Below are 20,456 nucleotides of genomic sequence, written 5' to 3' on the forward strand. Positions count from 1 at the left end.
GACCTAGTAGCGATCAGTGAAGAGGCGGGGCCAGGAGCTCGGACTCGACCCCCGCAACCTCAACTAGGTGAGTACAACTAGGTGAGTACACACACACACACACACACACACACACACACACACACACAGGAACTGAAGGGGACAGGCCAAACTATAAAAGGGGGGACTACACAGGTATGAGAAACTTCCTGCTGGAGGTTCAGTGGGACAGAGAAATGGTAGGAAAATCAGTAAACGAGATGATGGAATATGTGGCAACAAAGTGCAAGGAGGCAGAGGAAAGTTTTGTTCCCAAGGGAAACAGAAATAATAGGAAGACCAAAACGAGTCCTTGGTTTACCCGAAGGTGTAGGGAGGCAAAAACTAAGTGCAACAGAGAATGGAAAAGGTACAGGAGGCATAGGACCCAGGAAAACAAGGAGATTAGTAGAAGAGCCAGAAACGAGTATGCGCAGATAAGGAGGGAGGCCCAGCGACAGTATGAAAACGACATAGCATCGAAAGTCAAATCTGACCCGAAACTGCTGTATAGCCACATTAGGAGGAAGACAACAGTCAAGGACCAGGTGATAAGGCTGAGGAAAGAAGGTGGAGAACTCACAAGAAACGATCAAGAGGTATGTGAGGAGCTCAACACGAGATTTAAGGAAGTATTTACAGTAGAGACAGGAAGGACTCTGGGGGGACAGACCAGATGGGGACACCAACAAGGAATACACCAACAAGTGTTGGACGACATACATACAGATGAGGAGGAGGTGAAGAAACTGCTAAGGGACATCGATACCTCAAAGGCAATGGGACCGGACAACATCTCTCCGTGGGTCCTTAGAGAGGGAGCAGATATGTTGTGCGTACCACTTACCACAATCTTCAACACATCCCTGGAAACTGGGCAACTACCTGAGGTATGGAAGACGGCAAATGTAGTTCCCATTTTCAAAAAAGGAGACAGAAAAGAGGCACTAAACTATAGACCTGTGTCATTGACGTGTACAGTATGCAAAATTATGGAGAAGATTATCAGGAGGAGAGTGGTGGAGCACCTGGAACGGAACAGGAGTATAAATGCCAACCAGCACGGATTCACGGAAGGCAAATCCTGTGTCACAAACCTTCTGGAGTTTTATGATAAAATAACAGAAGTAAGACAAGAGAGAGAGGGGTGGGTTGATTGCATCTTCTTGGACTGCAAGAAGGCCTTTGACACAGTTCCTCACAAGAGATTAGTGCAGAAGCTAGAGCATCAGACGCATATAACAGGAAGGGCACTGCAATGGATCAGAGAATACCTGACAGGGAGGCAACAACGAGTCATGGTACGTAATGATGTATCACAGTGGGCACCTGTGACGAGCGGGGTCCCACAGGGGTCGGTCCTAGGACCAGTGCTATTTTTGGTATATGTGAACGACATGACGGAAGGGTTAGACTCAGAAGTGTCCCTGTTTGCAGGTGATGTGAAGTTAATGAGGAGAATTAAATCTGATGAGGACCAGGCAGGACTTCAAAGAGACCTGGACAGACTGGACACCTGGTCCAGCAAATGGCTTCTCGAATTTAATCCTGCCAAATGCAAAGTCATGAAGATAGGGGAAGGGCACAGAAGACCACAGACAGTGTATAGGCTAGGTGGCCAAAGACTGCAAACCTCACTCAAGGAGAAAGATCTTGGGGTGAGTATAACACCGAGCATGTCTCCGGAAGCACACATCAACCAGATAACTGCTGCAGTATATGGGCGCCTGGCAAACCTGAGATTAGCATTCTGATACCTAAGTAAGGAAACTTTCGAGACACTGTACACTGTGTATGTCGGGCCCACACTGGAGTATGCAGCACCAGTTTGGAACCCACACTTGATAAAGCACGTCAAGAAACTAGAGAAAGTACAAAGGTTTGCGACAAGGCTAGTTCCAGAGCTAAGGGTAATGTCGTATGAAGAAAGATTAAGGGAAATCGGCCTGACGACACTGGAGGACAGGAAGGGTCAGGGGAGACATGATAACGACATATAAAATACTGCGTGGAATAGACAAGGTGGACAAGAGACAGGATGTTCCAGAGAGGGGACACAGAAACAAGAGGCCACAATTGGAAGTTGAAGACACAAACGAGTCAGAGAGATAGTAGGAAGTATTTCTTCAGTCATAGAGTTGTAAGGCAGTGGAATAGCCTAGCAAGTGAAGTAGTGGAGGCAGGAACCATACACAGTTTTAAGACGAGGTTTGATAAAGCTCATGGAGCGGGGAGAGAGAGGGCCTAGTAGCAACCGGTGAAGAGGCGGGGCCAGGAGCTAGGACTCGACTCCTGCAACCACAAATAGGTGAGTACAAATAGGTGAGTACACACACACACACACACACACACACATACATAGACACACATTTCAAAACATCGAACATAATTACTCATACTAAATATATTAAAAACTTAACAAGCTTACCCAGACTGCAGCAAATTAAGGCAGATTATGAAGAAGTTTTGCACACCCGTTGTATAAAAAGGCAGTATTCCCAGGGAAATGTCAGCGAGAAAGAGAGAGAGAGAGAGAGAGAGAGAGAGAGAGAGAGAGAGAGAGAGAGAGAGACTGACAGACAAAATGTCTTAAATAATGAGTGGGAAGATGTAATAGATATAATAACTGTATCACCATTCTTGCAGTTGATGATACGTTACCGTCTATACACTCATCTCTAAGAATGAGTGACTCGTGTCTTAAGTGTAGAGCAATTGTATAAGAGTATACAACAGCCAGAGAATTATTATCTGCATTACGTAGAACACTGGGTGCTTTTTCTTTTGTCTTTTAAGTGAACGTTCAATGTGTGCGAAAGGTGGAAATGTAAGAGTTAAAGTTCTATTCGCCTCATTATTATTATTATTATTATTATTATTATTATTATTATTAGTGATAATTTCAAAGGAACTTTTAGCAGGGAATTTTTTTTACTATTATTTGTGTATTATATAACCTTTCATTTTCTTCTGGAGCCTCAAGAAACAGCCTAGCCCACAGGGACGTTGCCGTTAGCTGTCAAGTCCTGTGCATCAGTTTCCAAGATGTACACAATGTAACGTGCAGAAGTTCTGGAAATACCGAGATATTGTTCGAGTTTACAGAGCACATCAAGCGTGGCACAGCTTGACACGACCACTTGAGGTCATAACGGGCCCTACCTCTGTTATTCTGGTGAAGATGTGTAGTAACGTGGCATGAAATGCTCCTCTTCCCACCCTGAAGAGATAGCCTACCTCACACCTCTACCAACAGCAACGTACCTCCTTTGCATTGTCTGGGAGGGAGTTTTGAGCAGGAGTTTTTAGGTGCAGTTTTGGCCGGGAATTATATAATAGGCAGTAAGTGGCCATTCACATAATCTCCAGCAGTCGTCCACCCGACCCCCTTCGCATCTCTGCTGGTGGGCGGGAGTTTTGGGTGATGAGGGTCAGCCATATCTCTCGACCCTGTCAGCCCCATAAGGAAATCGCCGTCACTTCTTGAGGCGTGAAGACTTTGACACAAATTGCCACTGATTGCACCTTCAGCTTAACTTGAAAGGTGCCGGACACTGTCGCTCAACGGTGGGGCGGTGGCTGGTGTTTTGCTGACCTCACTCTGGAAGGTGTATTGTTCGTTGGGTGCGGGAGGGAGGGTGTGGGAAGTGGTGTTTAAGATGTGATGAAGTGGCAGTGCTCGAGGTGTAAGATGGGTGGTGCTTGAAGTGTCAAGTGAAGGAAGGCTGACTTACTAAACAAATCTATGACAGTGTAACGGTGAAAGAGAGAGTTCAGTGCATTGCATTGTCCTTCACTGCTAGAAGATGTTTGACACTGAACACCATCAGTGGTTAATTAAACTACAAAATAGAGATGGAAACACCATGAAAGGCACTGCAAGGGAAAGGATCAACATGACTGAACTACTGACAATATTGAAGAAAAGAAGCACAATGAAGGAAAAGTTTAAAATGTCCCGTAGCTCGATCGCTAGCGCGCTCAGCTCACACACTGAAGTCCGGAGTTCGAATCTCCTCCGGTACGGCAGGAAAACATTAGGGACGTGTTTCCATAAGACACCTGCTGTCCATGTTCACCCATCAGTAAAATGGGTACCTGGGAGTTAGTCGACTGGTGTGGGTTGCATCCTGGGACAAAACTGACTTAATTTGCCCGAAATGCTCAGCATAACAAGGTGCTTTCTATATAGTAGTAGTACATTAAATCTATAGGGACAATATTTCGCTCTGTGTAAATTCTGTATAGAGCTTTATCAAGTTTGATAAAACTATAAGAGGGTAAAACGTTGTCCCAATAAAAGCCTGTTTTGCCACATGTATCTTTTCTTCAATAACTAAGCCTTCGGTTCTAAGGGCAAAAAGAGTGTGATAATTTGGGAAGAAGTATGCGATTAGATAAATGTGGAAGTGGGATGCCACACAGATCAGTACTAGGGCCGGCACTTCCCTGGTACATGTAAATGACTTGCAGGAGGCAATTTTTTTCATGTATTTTCCTGTTTAAGGATGATATGATCATGATAAGAGTTTAAGATCCTTAGAGACACTGGCCTGGCTGATAAAGACAGACACTTTGAAAGGAAAGGACAAAAGAAAAAAAAACGGAAACTAAAGAATGTCATACGCACGTTGGGAAAGGCATCTATAATTTTAGTGTGATTAGAAAGTAGAATGATTCAGATGATTACATTGCTAAGGTGGTCTAGGTGAGTAGCTTCTAATATATGTAAGATAAGCCCCCAAAAATCTAAGAATGAGTAAAACAGCTCCAGCGAATCTTCATCCAACCTATTTCAGCGGCCCAGATGTTGAGGAGACGAATTATGGCGCACGGACTAATGGGCGGACTAAAGGACAAACGTGTTCAGTAGAGCCCAAAGATTTTTTATCGGGGCATAAAAAAAATTTATTTGTGAATGTGGGCCCTTTCACCTGGTAGTGTTGGTCTGCTTTCATAGCTGGGTGCTGCAATGCGCGAGTGCGTTCACTCAACTAGTAGTATTGGTGTGCTATTATTGCTTGTTTGGTGTTGAGTACATGAATATGTTGACTCTACTGGTAGTGTTGGCGTACTGGGATAGTTTGGTGTTGCGTTTCACACACCACCACCTCACCAAAACTCATCCATCATCATTATTTGTAAATATGAAGGTGTCTGGGCGAAGGTGCGAATATATTTCTTATTTCTCCTTTATCTTCGATAGATTTATGACCATGTTACAGAGGAATACGATCCCGCCTTTAGCCACATCTTCACAGAGCGCTTCAGACATTTCTTTTGCCTATTATCGAGACATTTGTGGAACTAGTGAGGCTTATTTCTTAATGGTCACGGGAATCATTGCCCCAGCGACCTGTTTCAGACCAAGTCGCCGGTTGACAGTCCGATAAGGCAGGATGTTGGTTTTTGTTGCAAGGTTTCATGTATTCATTGCAGCCTGGCTGATCCAGAGATGTCTGAAGGAACTTGTCAAGGTTCCTGTCTCTATGCACAGTGGAGTAGCAAGACAACGGTGGTCTCGGGTGGTTGGGCAGTGGTTTTATTTCCTGGTGGAGATACTCGACACCCGTTACGTTGTCTGCACATTGTGGGTGAGTGATGGTGCCTTGTGCGACCTACAGCTCTAAGGATAAATGTTCGTGATGTAACGTGTACACTGGAGGAATACATTATGTGGTAAATAATTTAATAAGGGATGTGGGGAATTTATGAGCACCAAGAACAATAAAAACCACAATACCGCGGCTAAAAAATAAATTGCAGCTAACTCATAAATCATAAATAAAAACGGGACGACGTTTCGGTCCTTCCTGGGCCATTATCAAGCAAGTTTACCAGCGAATCAACTAAACGGCTCATCAGTGAATAAGACCCAAGTCGGGTGATTTTTCTCTGACAGATACAACAACAATAAGCTACCGCAATATTGCGTTCCCTAGAGTGAAAATTCATCTTTTATTCGTTTTTCCTGATAGTGAAAACCTTCCGGTTTGGACTAACCATCTTGAACTTTTCCACTTGCTACAGAATACAGAGAAAGACAGTATAATAACCTATGTGATGTTTCAAGATATTAATGGAAATAAGATGCCGGAGATTTTCAGATGTCCTAAATTTTACTTGTAACAAAAGAAATATACATTGCAAATATTCATCCACATATACTCCTGTTAACCTTTTATTTGGGGGCCTAGAGTGTACGTCTTTTGTGTATGTACATGGCGGCTGCCGTCCACGGGGTGGTTACTCGGTGCACAATAATCTAGTCTTTTCCGTGACAAAATCTAATCTCATTAAGCAGTTCTACTCATTTCAAGAAAACCAAACTTCTGATTTTTTTTTATCGTTACTTCGTGTTTTTGTCAAATGATGTGACTCCAGTCAGAGCTACATAACTAACTTGTAGACACAGGGTTTATGCACCGAGAGGAGTATCTCTGTGTACATACACCGAGATATGTATATCTTTCAGTGTTTGAATATCCAGAGGTGCACATATCTTAACGTACATACACCAATGTATATATATATATATATATATAACTACATATATATATACATATATATATATATATATATATATATATATATATATATATATATATAGGTGATGAAAGATTGGATATCAGATTGGAGGGAGAGAGTATGGAGGAGGTGAATGTATTCAGATATTTGGGAGTGGACGTGTCAGCGGATGGGTCTATGAAAGATGAGGTGAATCATAGAATTGATGAGGGGAAAAGGGTGAGCGGTGCACTTAGGAGTCTGTGGAGACAAAGAACTTTGTCCTTGGAGGCAAAGAGGGGAATGTATGAGAGTATAGTTTTACCAGCGCTCTTATATGGGTGTGAAGCATGGGTGATGAATGTTGCAGCGAGGAGAAGGCTGGAGGCAGTGGAGATGTCATGTCTGAGCAATGTGTGGTGTGAATATAATGCAGAGAATTCGTAGTTTGGAAGTTAGGAGGAGGTGCGGGATTACCAAAACTGTTGTCCAGAGGGCTGAGGAAGGGTTGTTGAGGTGGTTCGGACATGTGGAGAGAATGGAGCGAAACAGAATAACTTCAAGAGTGTATCAGTCTGTAGTGGAAGGAAGGCGGGGTAGGGGTCGGCCTAGGAAAGGTTGGAGGGAGGGGGTAAAGGAGGTTTTGTGTGCGAGGGGCTTGGACTTCCAGCAGGCATGCGTGAGCGTGTTTGATAGGAGTGAATGGAGACAAATGATTTTTAATACTTGACGTGCTGTTGGAGTGTGAGCAAAGTAACATTTATGAAGGGGTTCAGGGAAACCGGCAGGCCGGACTTGAGTCCTGGAGATGGGAAGTACACTGCCTGCACTCTGAAGGAGGGGTGTTAATGTTGCAGTTTAAAAACTGTAGTGTAAAGCACCCTTCTGGCAAGACAGTGATGGAGTGAATGATGGTGAAAGTTTTTCTTTTTCGGGCCACCCTGCCTCGGTGGGAATCGGCCAGTGTGATAATATCTATATATATATATATATATATATATATATATATATATATATATATATATATATATATATATATATATATATATATATATATCTCATAAGTTTGGTTTTCTTGAAATGAGTAGAACTGCTTCATGAGATTAGATTTTGTCGCGGAAAAGGCTATATTTTGCAAAAATCTCGCGAACAAGCTAAAGAAGATGCAAAACACCCACGGGGCAGTTGAATGATAGCTTCAGGTTTTTCGTGTTACAATCGACACATCATCAGGAGCTTGCAGTGTTGCAGAAAAGAGGAGGAGAGCCAAGCAAATACACAGTGAGAGATGTATATGCCTGTGTATATACTCCAGAGATTTATCTTTGTGTAGACACATTGAAAATTTATATCAGTTTCTCATTTTAGGGATCAGAGTATTCTCGATAATAGTAAATAAGTGATGTTTAGAATTAATAACCCAGATGCGGTCGATAGGTTATACAGTATAGGCAGCTAACTACCTAACTAACTAGAGGCTGTGTCTTTCTTCGACACTGCAGTCTATAAGGGTGTGGACAGTGAATCAAGGCTAGTTGATAACTTCGCTCGCAAATATTAAACCGAATCACTCCCAGACTGATTCACTGCCAAACTCAGTTTAACAAGCCCGCTGTTTAACCTGGAGGCTGGGTTAGCACCACAAGTTTAGTGGGCTATAACGGGGAGTAATTATTAGCCACGAAAGAACACAGAAATACAGGGTAAAAACGTGATGCCATAAATCAGGTTATTATCGGGTCATTAATCAGGTTATTATCGGGTCATTACTCAGGTGATTATCGGGCCATTAGCCTCGACGGGCACACAATTATTAGTCTCTGAAACTCTTGGAGAAATCTGCGTACCTAACCCCTAAAAAAAAAAAAAAAAAAAAAAAAAAAAAAAAAAAAAAAAAAAAAAAAAAAAAAAAAAAAAAAAAAAAAAAAAAAAAAAAAAAAAAAAGCGCCAAGGATCTATTATTCAGATCATCTCCCAGTCTCTTAACATTTCTTTCTATCGTTTCCGACTCGATGATAGGTCTAGAAGGTACCGAAAAGTCATTTCAGATTTCCACTCGAATTGTGATGCAAGACTCAAGGACGGGAAAGAGGGAATGAGTGCCTTGATGCTAGTGAAGGGCTCTTAATCCCAGGCATTGAAGTTATACTTCTGCTATTCTGGATCAAGTTACCCAATGAAAACTTGAGAGCTTTCTCAAGTTACCCCTTGACAACTTCCTCACGTTACCCCTTGAAGATTTCCTCAAGTTACCCCTTGAGAACGTCCTCAAGTCTTCCCTATGTAAGTAATAATAATTCCTGTGAACTCTCCCAGGGTGTTTGTAATTACTCTCTTGAACAATGTCGATTTTTATTTTAGCTGTACACAAACTTCCGCCTGCCCTGGACTGCTGTCGCACGTGTGTATGTGCGTGGGTGCGTGTGTACTCGCCTATTTGTGGTTGCAGGGGCCGAGTCACAGCTCCTGGCCCCGCCTCTTCACTGACTGCTACTAGGTCTTCTCTCTCCCTGCTCCATGAGCAGGGAGTGTGTATGTGTGTGTGTACTCACCTAGTTGTGGTTGCAGGGGTCGAGTCCCAGCTCCTGGCCCCGCCTCTTCACTGATTACTACTAGGTCCTCTCCCTGCTCCATGAGCAGGGAGTGTGTATGTGTTTGCTCATAGCTCCACCTGATGAGCTAACATTTAATAGTGATTTTTTCGCGAACGATTTACTGTCCCATATATAATTTGGCCAAAACAAATGGAGTTTTCCCACGATTACCTCATCTTTTTCAAGTTGCGTGAATTCGGGCGAGGCTTTCGCATCATTAAGCGAATTATATTCATAAAGACGAGAAAAATAAACAAATATATAACGTGTATATCTTCAATAATATATAATTTAAATAATAAAAAGCGTGAATTGAATTATAATATGTAAATCTTTATTACATGGTTATAAATAACAAACTTGAAAGTAAATTTCGGCAAAGTCTATTCAATAGAGTTTACAAAAAGCTAACTAACTGCTAAAAGCGAATAACTTAATAATAATTTAGCTGTTATAATTATTAAAAGTGTGTATCAGCTGTCTGACGTCGGGACAGCAGCAGCTCAGAATCCTGATTAATTCATGTTGGTAAATTATGTACCGCTACTCAGCAACCTGGTGTTTTTTTTTTACTCTTCCCTGGATGATGTAAAAGTTTTAGAGTGAATAATTTTTCTCTTTTGGACAAAAATGTTGGGAAAAGGATCTCTCTCTCTCTCTCTCTCTAAAATATTTAATTTGTATTTTTATAAACAATATTTAAATTTATTACTGTGTATTACATTATATAAACAATATAATGAGAAACCGGATAACATAATTGTACACGCTGTATACTAAGTGTAATGTATATACTTTATAATATACAGGTATGCATATTACTGCATAATATATTCACTGTTATGTAAAGCATATTTAATGGGCCTTGAACTTAACAGTGAAGAACTACCAATTGTATCTGAATTACGTGTGAAGGAGAACTTCAACATCTTGACCATGTTTGTCCAAGATGTCAAAATAAGCGAGGAATGGTTGATGTTAGACCACACAAATTTGATGTCGACATCTTCGCCTGTGCTTTCCCCGTGACGAGTTTCGAAGGTTGTTCTTGCCTTCTTCCCTTCCTTCTCTACCTCCGCAACCCGGAATGAGGTCAGGCTGCCCCCTGATGACCACCTGGTCAACCAGGCTGTTTGTGCTGCTGTCTCAGAGGGCAACACAGTCGTAATAGTTTACGAGGCTAATCGTAGATACATAAAAAGGGGAAGTCTTCTTTTTCACGACTTAATATACGTCGTGGGTCTTTGCTCATGTACTAGACAAAATTCCAGCCACTGTGTGTTTTTGTTCTTGTAATAATAATATAATATCCTTATTTCTACAAGTACATGTACAAGGTATACAGACAAGAGCTGACATCAATGACATACTACTACATAGAAAGTCGCTTGTTATGCAGAGCATTTCTGGCAAATTAGGTCAATTTTGTTCCAGGATGCGACCCACACCAGTCCACTAACACCCAAGTACCCATTTTACTGATGGGTGAACATGGACAGCAAGTGTCTTATGGAAACACTTCCTAATGTTTCCAGCGGTATTGAGGATTCGATCCCCGGACCTCAGTGTGTGAGCTGAGCGCTAGACTTCTTAATCACGGGATACACCGTGAGGTGTATATCTTTTAGTACATAAACAGTGAGTTTATTTTAATCCCTCTTTCAGAAATTAAAATATTCTTGACTGGTAGTGCACAGGTGACGTGCAGCGTTAATGACCCTCGCGTAGTCGATAGGCTTTAAACTCTATTAATTAACCAACTACAGAGTGCCAAATGTCACAAAATATAAGTCACACTATTTTTATGTGTCTAATTCATCAGTTTTTATTCACCTCTAGAAGCTACGGGGGAAGTTGAATGATAGATCTAGACCTTTCATGTTGCAGTCAACACATCAGGAGCTTGCATTTGATTCCTGTGTAGTTGCGATTTTCAGCCACATTAGAGTCTGCAATAAGTCTGCAAACTGGTCAGAAGTCAGAGTCATTGTCTCTTGCTCCTCTTGGCTTAGACGAAATATTGTAGAATCGGCAATTTTAAAACATGATAAACGTTCAGCGCATAATATTAGTGGCGGCTTATTCAAATTAGATTTGTTTATAAATAACCAAAAAGACTGGAACGATACACAAATAACCCGCGCATAGAAGAGAGGAGCTTACGACGACGTTTCGGTCAGACTTGGACCATTTACAAAGTCACAGTGTGCGGGTTATTTGTGTATCGATTTGTTTATAATTGAGGCTATCGTGCATAGCCTAAAACCGGACTCATATACGAATGGTTTGGATTGTGTTGAATGTTGTAGTTCCACACCGAGGAATTAGGGCGTGTTTTCCTGCTTATTCTTGATGGTTAAACCAGCGTCTGCTCAAGAATCTTGTAGGATAAACTATGGCCGTCTTCCTATGGATAAACTACAAAAATCTACTTTTACTTTCAAGTGAGTCGGCCGTGAAATTGATTTTTTAATGTACGGAAAATTCCTAAGACAATTGCCAGATATATCTATATTCTGAATGTAAAGTCTTTTATATCACATCAAAGTTTGATCGATTTTTTTATATGGAAAACTCTACCGTATTAGCAAGTCTGCTTAGACCCTATATACGGGTACAGCTATACAAGTAACATCATATATGTGAGTTTCTTACGATAGCCAAGGGGAGGGCAGGGTAACTTATCTTCTCTGGAGTCCTAGTGTTAAGAAACAGTGCAGTTGACATTGAGCAGGATAGGTAAATATGTTGGTAGCAGGTAAATATGTAGAGATCTTCTCTACTGACACTTTCGGGAACATTCTCTGACGTATGATAGTATAGGTTGACAATTAGTTAATATGATTCGTATAATAATACAATGTTACATGTGGCTTGAGTTTGGGGATGTATTAACCACTTTAGATAAAATGATTCCACATGGTAATAGATCAATTTATATCGATTAGATGCGGTTTTGGGCTGACTACTGCGTTTCTTAATATTCTGGTAACTTGCTTTCTGTAAACCTGCAAGATAACCCCCTCCCCTTACTCCGGAAGGGTGTGAGGGGACGGGAGGTGGGGGGGAGGTTGGTGCTGGGGGTCGGTGGTGGCCCTCACTCTATGACATGGGTTGCCACTGATACCTTTTGTCTGACTTCAGAGAATTTTCCCTCTTATCTGTTGCTGTATTGCAACATTGCATAGCTCCTGACGACACATAAGAGTGCGAAAGATCTAGAGCTAAAGATTTTCATCCCCATGTGGCTTTTTATGCACACTATATATATATATATATATATATATATATATATATATATATATATATATATATATATATATAAAACGTGACCGGGCTGGGAAAGAAACATGGCTTGTGAACCAGGCTTCCCAGCTTTCGAGGCATTTGTGGTTGAGTGGATAAGAGCGCTGCCTGGGAACCTTGTCCGTCTCTCAGTAGAAGTATCGAACCCTGCTGACTGCAATCTTTGTATATACCTGCTTGTTTTTCTGAGGTGCATTGATATGAAAATCGCCTGTGAGGTCAGAACATACAGGAGATTGAAATAGCTTGAATCCACGGATATATATATATATATATATATATATATATATATATATATATATATATATATATATATATATATATATATGCAAGGAATTCGCAAGAGCAGGCGAAATATACACAAACACTGATCTCTGGCTGAAGGAGACTCGAACCTACCAACCTTGGAACAAAGTACGTAGTGCTTTACCAATCTACCCACACTGGACCAATACCTTGGAGTCCAGCTTGCGCTAGACTTTGATCCAAGGCAGCCAGCTTTCAGGGAGAAGGCTTACAGCTTTTCATCTCATCCCCTGCATGCATCAGCCTTACTAGAGATATTACCAATGCAAGGAATTCGCAAGAGCAGGCGAAATATACACATTTCAGTGTTTATATATATATATATGTCGTGCCGAATAGGCAGAACTTGCGATCTCGGCTTAAATAGCAACGCTCATCTTGCCATATAGGACAAGTGAAAATTTGTGTATGCAATAATTTCGCCAAAAGCATTCTGAACCTAGCGAAAAAAATATATTTCACTGTGTTTGTTTAGTATTAAATTATTGTAAACAAATCTAAAATATATTTAGTTGGGTTAGGCTATAATAAATTGTTCTTCTTATAATAAGGTTAGGTAAGTTTTCTAAGTTCCTTTTGGTGCAAAATTATAAATTTTTACATCAACATTAATGAAAAAAATATATCTTTAAACGTATAAAAGAAAATTTTAGAAAGGGCTTAATTTTAAATGAGTTCTTGCTAATTGACCAGTTTTACATATTCGGCACGACATTATATATATATATATATATATATATATATATATATATATATATATATATATATATATATATATATATATATATATATATATATATATATCCATTTATGTGAAGACGCTCGAAAAATGGGAATGGTTTTGTTTATATAGCGGTAGAGCAAAAATTAATACATTGGCTAAAAGATCCTTGATAGATGAGAAAAGTCGGCAAGTTCTAGTTGAAAATCCTCCATGGATCGAAGAGCATAGAGATAAATTAAGTTACCAAAAACTGTGTGGAGGCTGTTGGCAGTGAGGTGCATCTGATGGTCGTAGTGGTGTGGTGGCAGACGAGGTGTAGGTAGTAGTAGTAGTAGTGGTGGTGGTTGAGTCGCATCACGTTATATATGAAGGGTGGTGATGAGTCATATCAGGTTATATTATATATGAAAGATGGTGGTGGTGTTGGTGGTGGTTGTGAGTCACATCAGGTTATATATGAAGGATGGTGGTGGGTAGTGGTGACTGCAGTCACTGCTCTAACTTCAACAAGTAAGTCGACCTACCTCTCGTGCACTTAATAAGCCAAATGTTTGTGGTACATCTCTTCGGTTCCCCCACAAAGACAGTGGAACGCAACTGGTGTCCCGAGTTTCTTCAAGGGAACAAGACGACACCGAACCTTTTCTAAATTCTTTGAATTTCTAGCTAAGCCTCGGGCTAGTTCACCGAATGATCCACTTCGTGAAGATCGTTTCGTCCCTCAAGGAGCCTCTAACTCTTATAACACTCCCGTAATTTATTGTCATTAGTGGTATAAACCTTGGTAATAAATACCGACAAGTTGGTTTAGAAAGACACGTAAGCAAACACTATAACATATTTATTAGAAAACGTTTCGGTCCTGGGACCGTCTTGCGAAATTTCTCTGAAGTGTTTTAAGCTAGCTATTAAAATTCATTATGCTTTTCTTGTGGTTTCTGTTACTGGATTGAAACACACGTCTTGGCCACTAACTTTTAAACACGAGCCTGATTTCTGAACGCATCGAAATATGCATCTGGGGTATGTTATTATTACTATAATAAAAAAGAAACGCTAAACCTACAAGGGTCAAACAGCAATCTGGGGTATGTGTACACACTGGGATTTGCTGAAGAGGATCCCAGAAGGGGTCGAAATATAGATAAATTAACCTCTTGTGTTTGTCTCCATGTGGGTTATGGAGCACTGGGAAGTGTTCATTACACTTTATTCATACACTAGGTCAAGGAGATAACGCTTCACTGTGTATATACGTTAAAAGATATACATCTGGCGGTCTACATATAGAGATACAAATCTTTTAGTGTCTATACGTACTGCTTTGTAAGCACAAAATCACTGGCTTATTTCACCTTTTTTTTATATAGTTTTTCTTTTTCTTGGAGTATAAAAAGAAAAAAAAATAATTTGTATCAACGCAAGCGTGGATAAACGTATATTGCACTTTTTTTTTTCCTCAACAAACCGGCCGTATCCCACCAAGGCAGGGTGGCCCAAAAAGAAAAACGAAAGTTTCTCTTTTTAAATTTAGTAATTTATACAGGAGAAGGGGTTACTAGGCTCTTGCTCCCAGCATTTTAGTCGCCTCTTACAACACGTATGGCTTACGGAGGAAGAATTCTGTTTCACTTCCCCATGGAGATAAGAGGAAATAAACAAGAACAAGAACTAGAAAGAAAATAGAAGAAAACCCAGAGGGGTGTGTATATATGTGCTTGTACATGTATGTGTAGTGTGACCTAAGCGTAAGTAAAAGAAGCAAGACGTACCTGAAATCTTGCATGTTTTGGCTGGACGGTAGTACCTTCCTGGGCGGCACATATGAATAATAAATAAATAAATATTTGTTGGAACTGCCAAAATGGATGAATTTACCATCGCGTATTTTCAACTAACTCACAAATTTGGGTAAAACTTAGATGAAGTTTCTGTCTGTCCTGTACCAGTTTCAACTCACTCGTGACTTGATGCCGATCCAGGATGGACCGAAAAGTCATCCGAACTTCATGTCTAAATGGTGCGTTAAATGAGAATTGTTTCAGCCACGGAATTGTGACATTTTCTCTTCATCACGCTTGTTCCTTCTTCAGTGAGAGGAAGCCTGTGTGCTGTGATAGTGTTGCTGGTAGTGGCTGTGGTGGAGCCACAGGCGTGCCAGGCCAGGTCCGCCCACAGGATCCTCAGGTCAACCCACCGGGGCGTCTGGGGTGTCCAGCGAGGTCAGCAACACCAGCTGGAGTCCAGAAGCGTCAACCTCAGTGATCAACAAGAAACAATGGTCAACAATCCTGGAAAACAAGATTTAGAAGTAGCAGGATTGTAAGTACTTATAAGTAATTTGTATTGACAGATGGATCGATGCATTTTGAATATATATGTAAAAAGCATACAGTAGTGACATTTCGTGATGGCTTCACTTTTCTATTCTCAATTTTCTCCTGCTAATCCTTCTAAGACCTAGTTCCTAGGCCTACACTCTTGCGCTACCCTCCACAGGATGGAAATCGGGTGTGCAAGTTCTACTCTTTACATTTCTTTAATTTGTCGAGTAGGTTTAATTTTAGTGTCTCTCTCTCTCTCTCTCTCTCTCTCTCTCTCTCTCTCACTCTTTCCTCAGTGACTCTAATATGGTGATAATGTAATGTAAGATAAGACGTTAATTCTGTAATCTCTAAAGATAAAAAAAAAATATTTAACACTCCAGTTGAAATATATAGAAAAAAATGAAAAATATATAGAAAAAAACAATATATAGAAAAACGTTAATTTTGCCTATGTCCTCTATTACGTCAATTCAGTTATGCTGGTGAAGCTGCTCTTGATCCCAGGAGTTGGGGGCTAACCTTCCCTTCTTCGAATTAAATCTGCTTGAGGCGAGACAATAATAATAATAATAATGGAATTTGCTTTGTACAGGGTGAAGGGCAACGATACCTTCAGTACCATGGCTGTGAGGGTGTCTGACGTCAACGCTACTCAGTAAGTATCCCACACGTCTCTATACTAGCCGACGGGGGATAGAGCTTCCATCACTCCTTGCGGCTGAAGGACCCACGTGGGTTTAGTGCTTCAACAATTAAAGTACGATACATACACCTCCAGACGCAGCCCGTTCTCTTAATAAAGTTCGTTTTCATACGCAAGTCGCATCAATACGTTTATTTTGCATGCTCAACGTAAACATTCACATCTTACCTGTTTACTCAGGAGGTACTGGGAAGATGGAGGGAATATTTTGAGGAGCTTTTATATGTTGTTGAAAGGAAGATTGTGATTACATGCACTGGGCAAGGAGATATAGCATCTTGAAGAACCAGATGTAAGTTAAAGTGAGGTGCGTGAGGCAGTAGACAAAAAAATATTGGGTAAAACAGCTATAATAGATGGTATCAAGACAGGAATGTTTTTGAGTGGTTGGTGTATTTGTTCATTATATGTATGAAATAATGGAGGGTACATAGAGATTGGCAGAGAATAAGCCTGTACGGTTAGTTATTATTGAAAGAATTAAGGGTAAGAGAGAAAGTAGAATTCTAGAGGAACAGGATGATTTGGGGAAGGTAGGGGGATGTGTAGCTACAGTATTTACACTGATGCATATTTAGATAAACGTAAGGAAATTTTTCTCATGATTATGGATTCAAAGAAAGCATATGATAGGGTGAATATTAGAGCAATGTTGCAGATGTTGCAAATATGAGGAGCAGTAGAGAAGTTAAAAGCTTTTATATAGATAGTAAGGCTCAGGTTAGGGTATGAAGGAGAGAGAGGTGAGTTATTTTACAGTAAAAATGGGCCTTAGACAGAAATTTATGATATAAATATGATTGTTTAACATATTTATGGATGGAGTTGTAAAACAAATGAATGTTAGGATGCTGGAGAGAGGTGTGGATTAAAAAGAAACGAGTACGATACACGATACACAAATGGAATTGTCACAATTGCTCTTTGTTGATGACAGTGCTTTTGAGAGATTCTGAAGGGAAATTGCAGAGATCAGTGGATAAATTTAGGAGGGTATGTAAAAGAAGGAACTTAAAAGTGAACATAGGAAAGAGCAAGGTGAGGATATTGACAAAAAAATCTAGGCAATGAACGACTAGATTAGAGTTGAGGAAATGACTGTGCACTGGTACTTGGGAGTGGACTTGCCGGTAAATGGGTCTATGCAAGACGAGGCGAACCACAGAATTGACGAAGGAAAAAAGGTGGGTAGTGCTTTGAGTCATCTGTGGAGATATAACTTTATCCGTGGAAGATAAAATGAGAATGTACCAGAGTATGTTGGTACCAACACTGTTATATGGATGCGATGCATGGATTTTTAACTTTGGAGCATGGAGGAGGCTGCAGGTAGTGGAGATGTCGTGTCTGAAGACAATATATGGGTGAATATTATGCAAAAAAAAAAAAGAAAAAAAAGAAGAAAAAAAAAGAACTTATAAATTAGAAGGTGTAGGGTTACTGCGAGTATTTTCATGAAACGGCTGGTATGTATAATAATAATAATAATAATAATAATAATAATAATAATAATAATAATAATAATAATAATAATTAGTTCTCACCATATTCATTCCCTCCTTCACAGGTCTTTGGGAATAATGGTAAATGGAGACAACACAACGGGAATACTGACGAAGAAGGAACGTAACGGAAGGGTGAATAGGCAGGTGGTGATAATTAGTAAAAAAGCAGAGATGGAGAAGAGAGGAGCAAAAGAAGGAAGGGGATTGAATGGAGACAGGGAGACAGAGGTGGAGAAAGGGGGGAAGGCAGGAAACGCACAGAATGAACGCAGGGATGGAGACACGAAGAATGGGGAGAAGGAAGAAGAGACAACTAATAGGGATAAGAGAGGTAAAGAGGAAGAAAAGAGAAAAGATGATGGAGACAAAACGTGGGAGAACATGAGCAAGAAGAGACATTTAAGAGATGTAGAAGAGGAAAGTGAGTCAAAAGAAGAGGATTCCACAATAGAAACAAAGAAGAAAAACAGTAGAAAGAAGGAGGAGGAAGAAGAGGAGAAAGATGGAGAGGAAAACAAGGAGGACGAAGACAAAGACGCCAGTCGTGACTGTGAAGAAGAAAAAACAAGTAAGAGAAGAGCAAAATCAGAGGACAAGGAAAACAAGACAGACGACAAGAAAGAAGAAAAGACAGACGACAAAAAAGAAGAAAAGACAGACGACAAAAAAGAAGAAAAGCCAGACGATAAGAAAGAGCAAATGACAGATGACAAGAAAAAAGAAAAGACAGACGACAAGAAAGAAGAAAAGACAGACGACAAAAAAGAAGAAAAGACAGACGACAAAAAAGAAGAAAAGCCAGACGATAAGAAAGAGCAAATGACAGATGACAAGAAAAAAGAAAAGACAGACGACAAGAAAGAAGAAAAGACAGACGACAAAAAAGAGGAAAAGATAGACGACAAAAAAGAGGAAAAGATAGACGACAAAAAAGAGGAAAAGATAGACGACAAAAAACAAGAAAAGATAGACGACAAGAAAGAAGAAAAGACAGACGACAAGGAAGAAGAAAGGACAGACGACAAGAAAGAGGAAGAAGAAACCATACCCCCGGACAGACGACAAGAAAGAGGAAAAGGCGGACGATAAGAAAGAAGAAAAGACAGACAAAAAAGAAGAAACAGCAGACAAGAAAGAAGAAACAGCAGACAAGAAAAAAGAGAAATTAGAAGAAAGAAGAGGAAAATCACAAACATCAGCTAATCTGGACGAGTGTTCACAAACATCAGGTGATCAGGGCAAGTGTTTACAATCACCAGCTGAATCTGATTGGCATTTACCAAAGTGACCAATAAAGAGGTAGAAAACTTTACTCCATGGGAAAAGCGTTTTAAAGAACATAACAACTAAGAAGCACTGCAGTAGGCCTACTGACCCACGCTAGGCAAGTCCAACTTAGACCAAACACCACCCATTCGTATACCCATCCAACCCCAAGTTTTCGCCTTACTGACACTATCTGGGAGTTTGTTTTGGATGTCTACAACTCTATTGACAAATTTATTTGTGTCCAGTGCTTGTGTAGATTATTATTATTATTATTATTATTATTATTATTATTATTATTATTATTATTATTATACTTACAGAAAGAGGAAATGTGGTTGTATAGAGGTATTTGACCTGTATGTTTCCAGTTTTATGTATTGTTGAGGAATATTAAAAGAAGCATTTGCTTCAGGTGCAGATTATATGGATTTTATATCGGTTACATTAAAGGAGAATCGCCAAACTCGTACGAGGCATACAACGCCTGGAGAATGTAAGCCTTTTTATTGTAAGGGAATCAAGTCCGATCAAGGTCGGATCAAGAACCCATCAAAGGCATCAAAGCATCCTTCCTTTCCCCTTTTTTGAGGGGAAACTATCTAGCAAAACTGTGGACTTTGTAAAAAAACATTCCTGACATTTTTCACCTCATGTGTAGAGTATAATATAGCTGGTTCTTACGTCTTTCAATTTAAGAATGTTTATAAAAGCTATATTGTGGCTAAGAGCAGATGTGTACCTTCAGCTCCATTTCTGCAAGATTAACACGCAGGGTCAAATATGTTTGCAATAACAGTCGTGGATACGGCCATAAATCCATCATCGACTCAAGCTTGTTATGCTTCCTGGGTTACAACGGAAGAGGTTTTTCAAACTTTGCTGAAACCAGAAGTTTTTGTCTGCAGAACTTTTTATTGTCTGAGAGATTAGTAAAATGCTTGGAGTATAATTTTCTTCCACAGTGATAAAATAGCAAATTAAGATATAGAAATTGGAGTGTGTTACACTACTTGCACTCAAATGTGCCTATACATTTAAGAGTTAGACACTAGCTGCGAGCAGTTCTGTATCATCCATTAACAGGTATAGAACTGTAGACAGTGGAGTCAGAGACCACTTTTTTGTAAATTCTTGCTCACAATGGCCTTCAGTGTATGACACCAGTCGGTCCATCTATTATCCTTCTGTCCTGCAGGA

At 40.1% G+C, this 20,456-nt stretch overlaps 1 protein-coding gene across 3 annotated transcripts in view; it reads left to right on the top strand.

Moving 5' to 3' along the window:
• Nucleotides 1-19,681, top strand: part of LOC128687343 (cylicin-2) — a 38,555-nt gene extending 18,874 nt beyond the window's left edge. For 2 of the 3 annotated variants that reach the window (XM_070092586.1, XM_070092587.1), the window contains exons 2-4: nucleotides 15,549-15,777; nucleotides 16,375-16,437; nucleotides 18,053-19,681. In XM_070092586.1, coding sequence (XP_069948687.1) covers nucleotides 15,549-15,777; nucleotides 16,375-16,437; nucleotides 18,053-19,079 — 1,319 coding nt within the window. In that variant the 3' untranslated portion in view covers nucleotides 19,080-19,681. Of the gene's footprint in view, nucleotides 1-13,805; nucleotides 13,966-15,548; nucleotides 15,778-16,374; nucleotides 16,438-18,052 lie in introns of those variants that run through there. The other variant, XM_053774745.2, reaches the window with a different exon arrangement.
• Nucleotides 19,682-20,456: the final 775 nt, after the last annotated feature.

Source organism: Cherax quadricarinatus, chromosome 40 (assembly GCF_038502225.1).
Source record: "Cherax quadricarinatus isolate ZL_2023a chromosome 40, ASM3850222v1, whole genome shotgun sequence".
Classification (NCBI taxonomy): Eukaryota; Metazoa; Arthropoda; class Malacostraca; order Decapoda; family Parastacidae; genus Cherax; species Cherax quadricarinatus.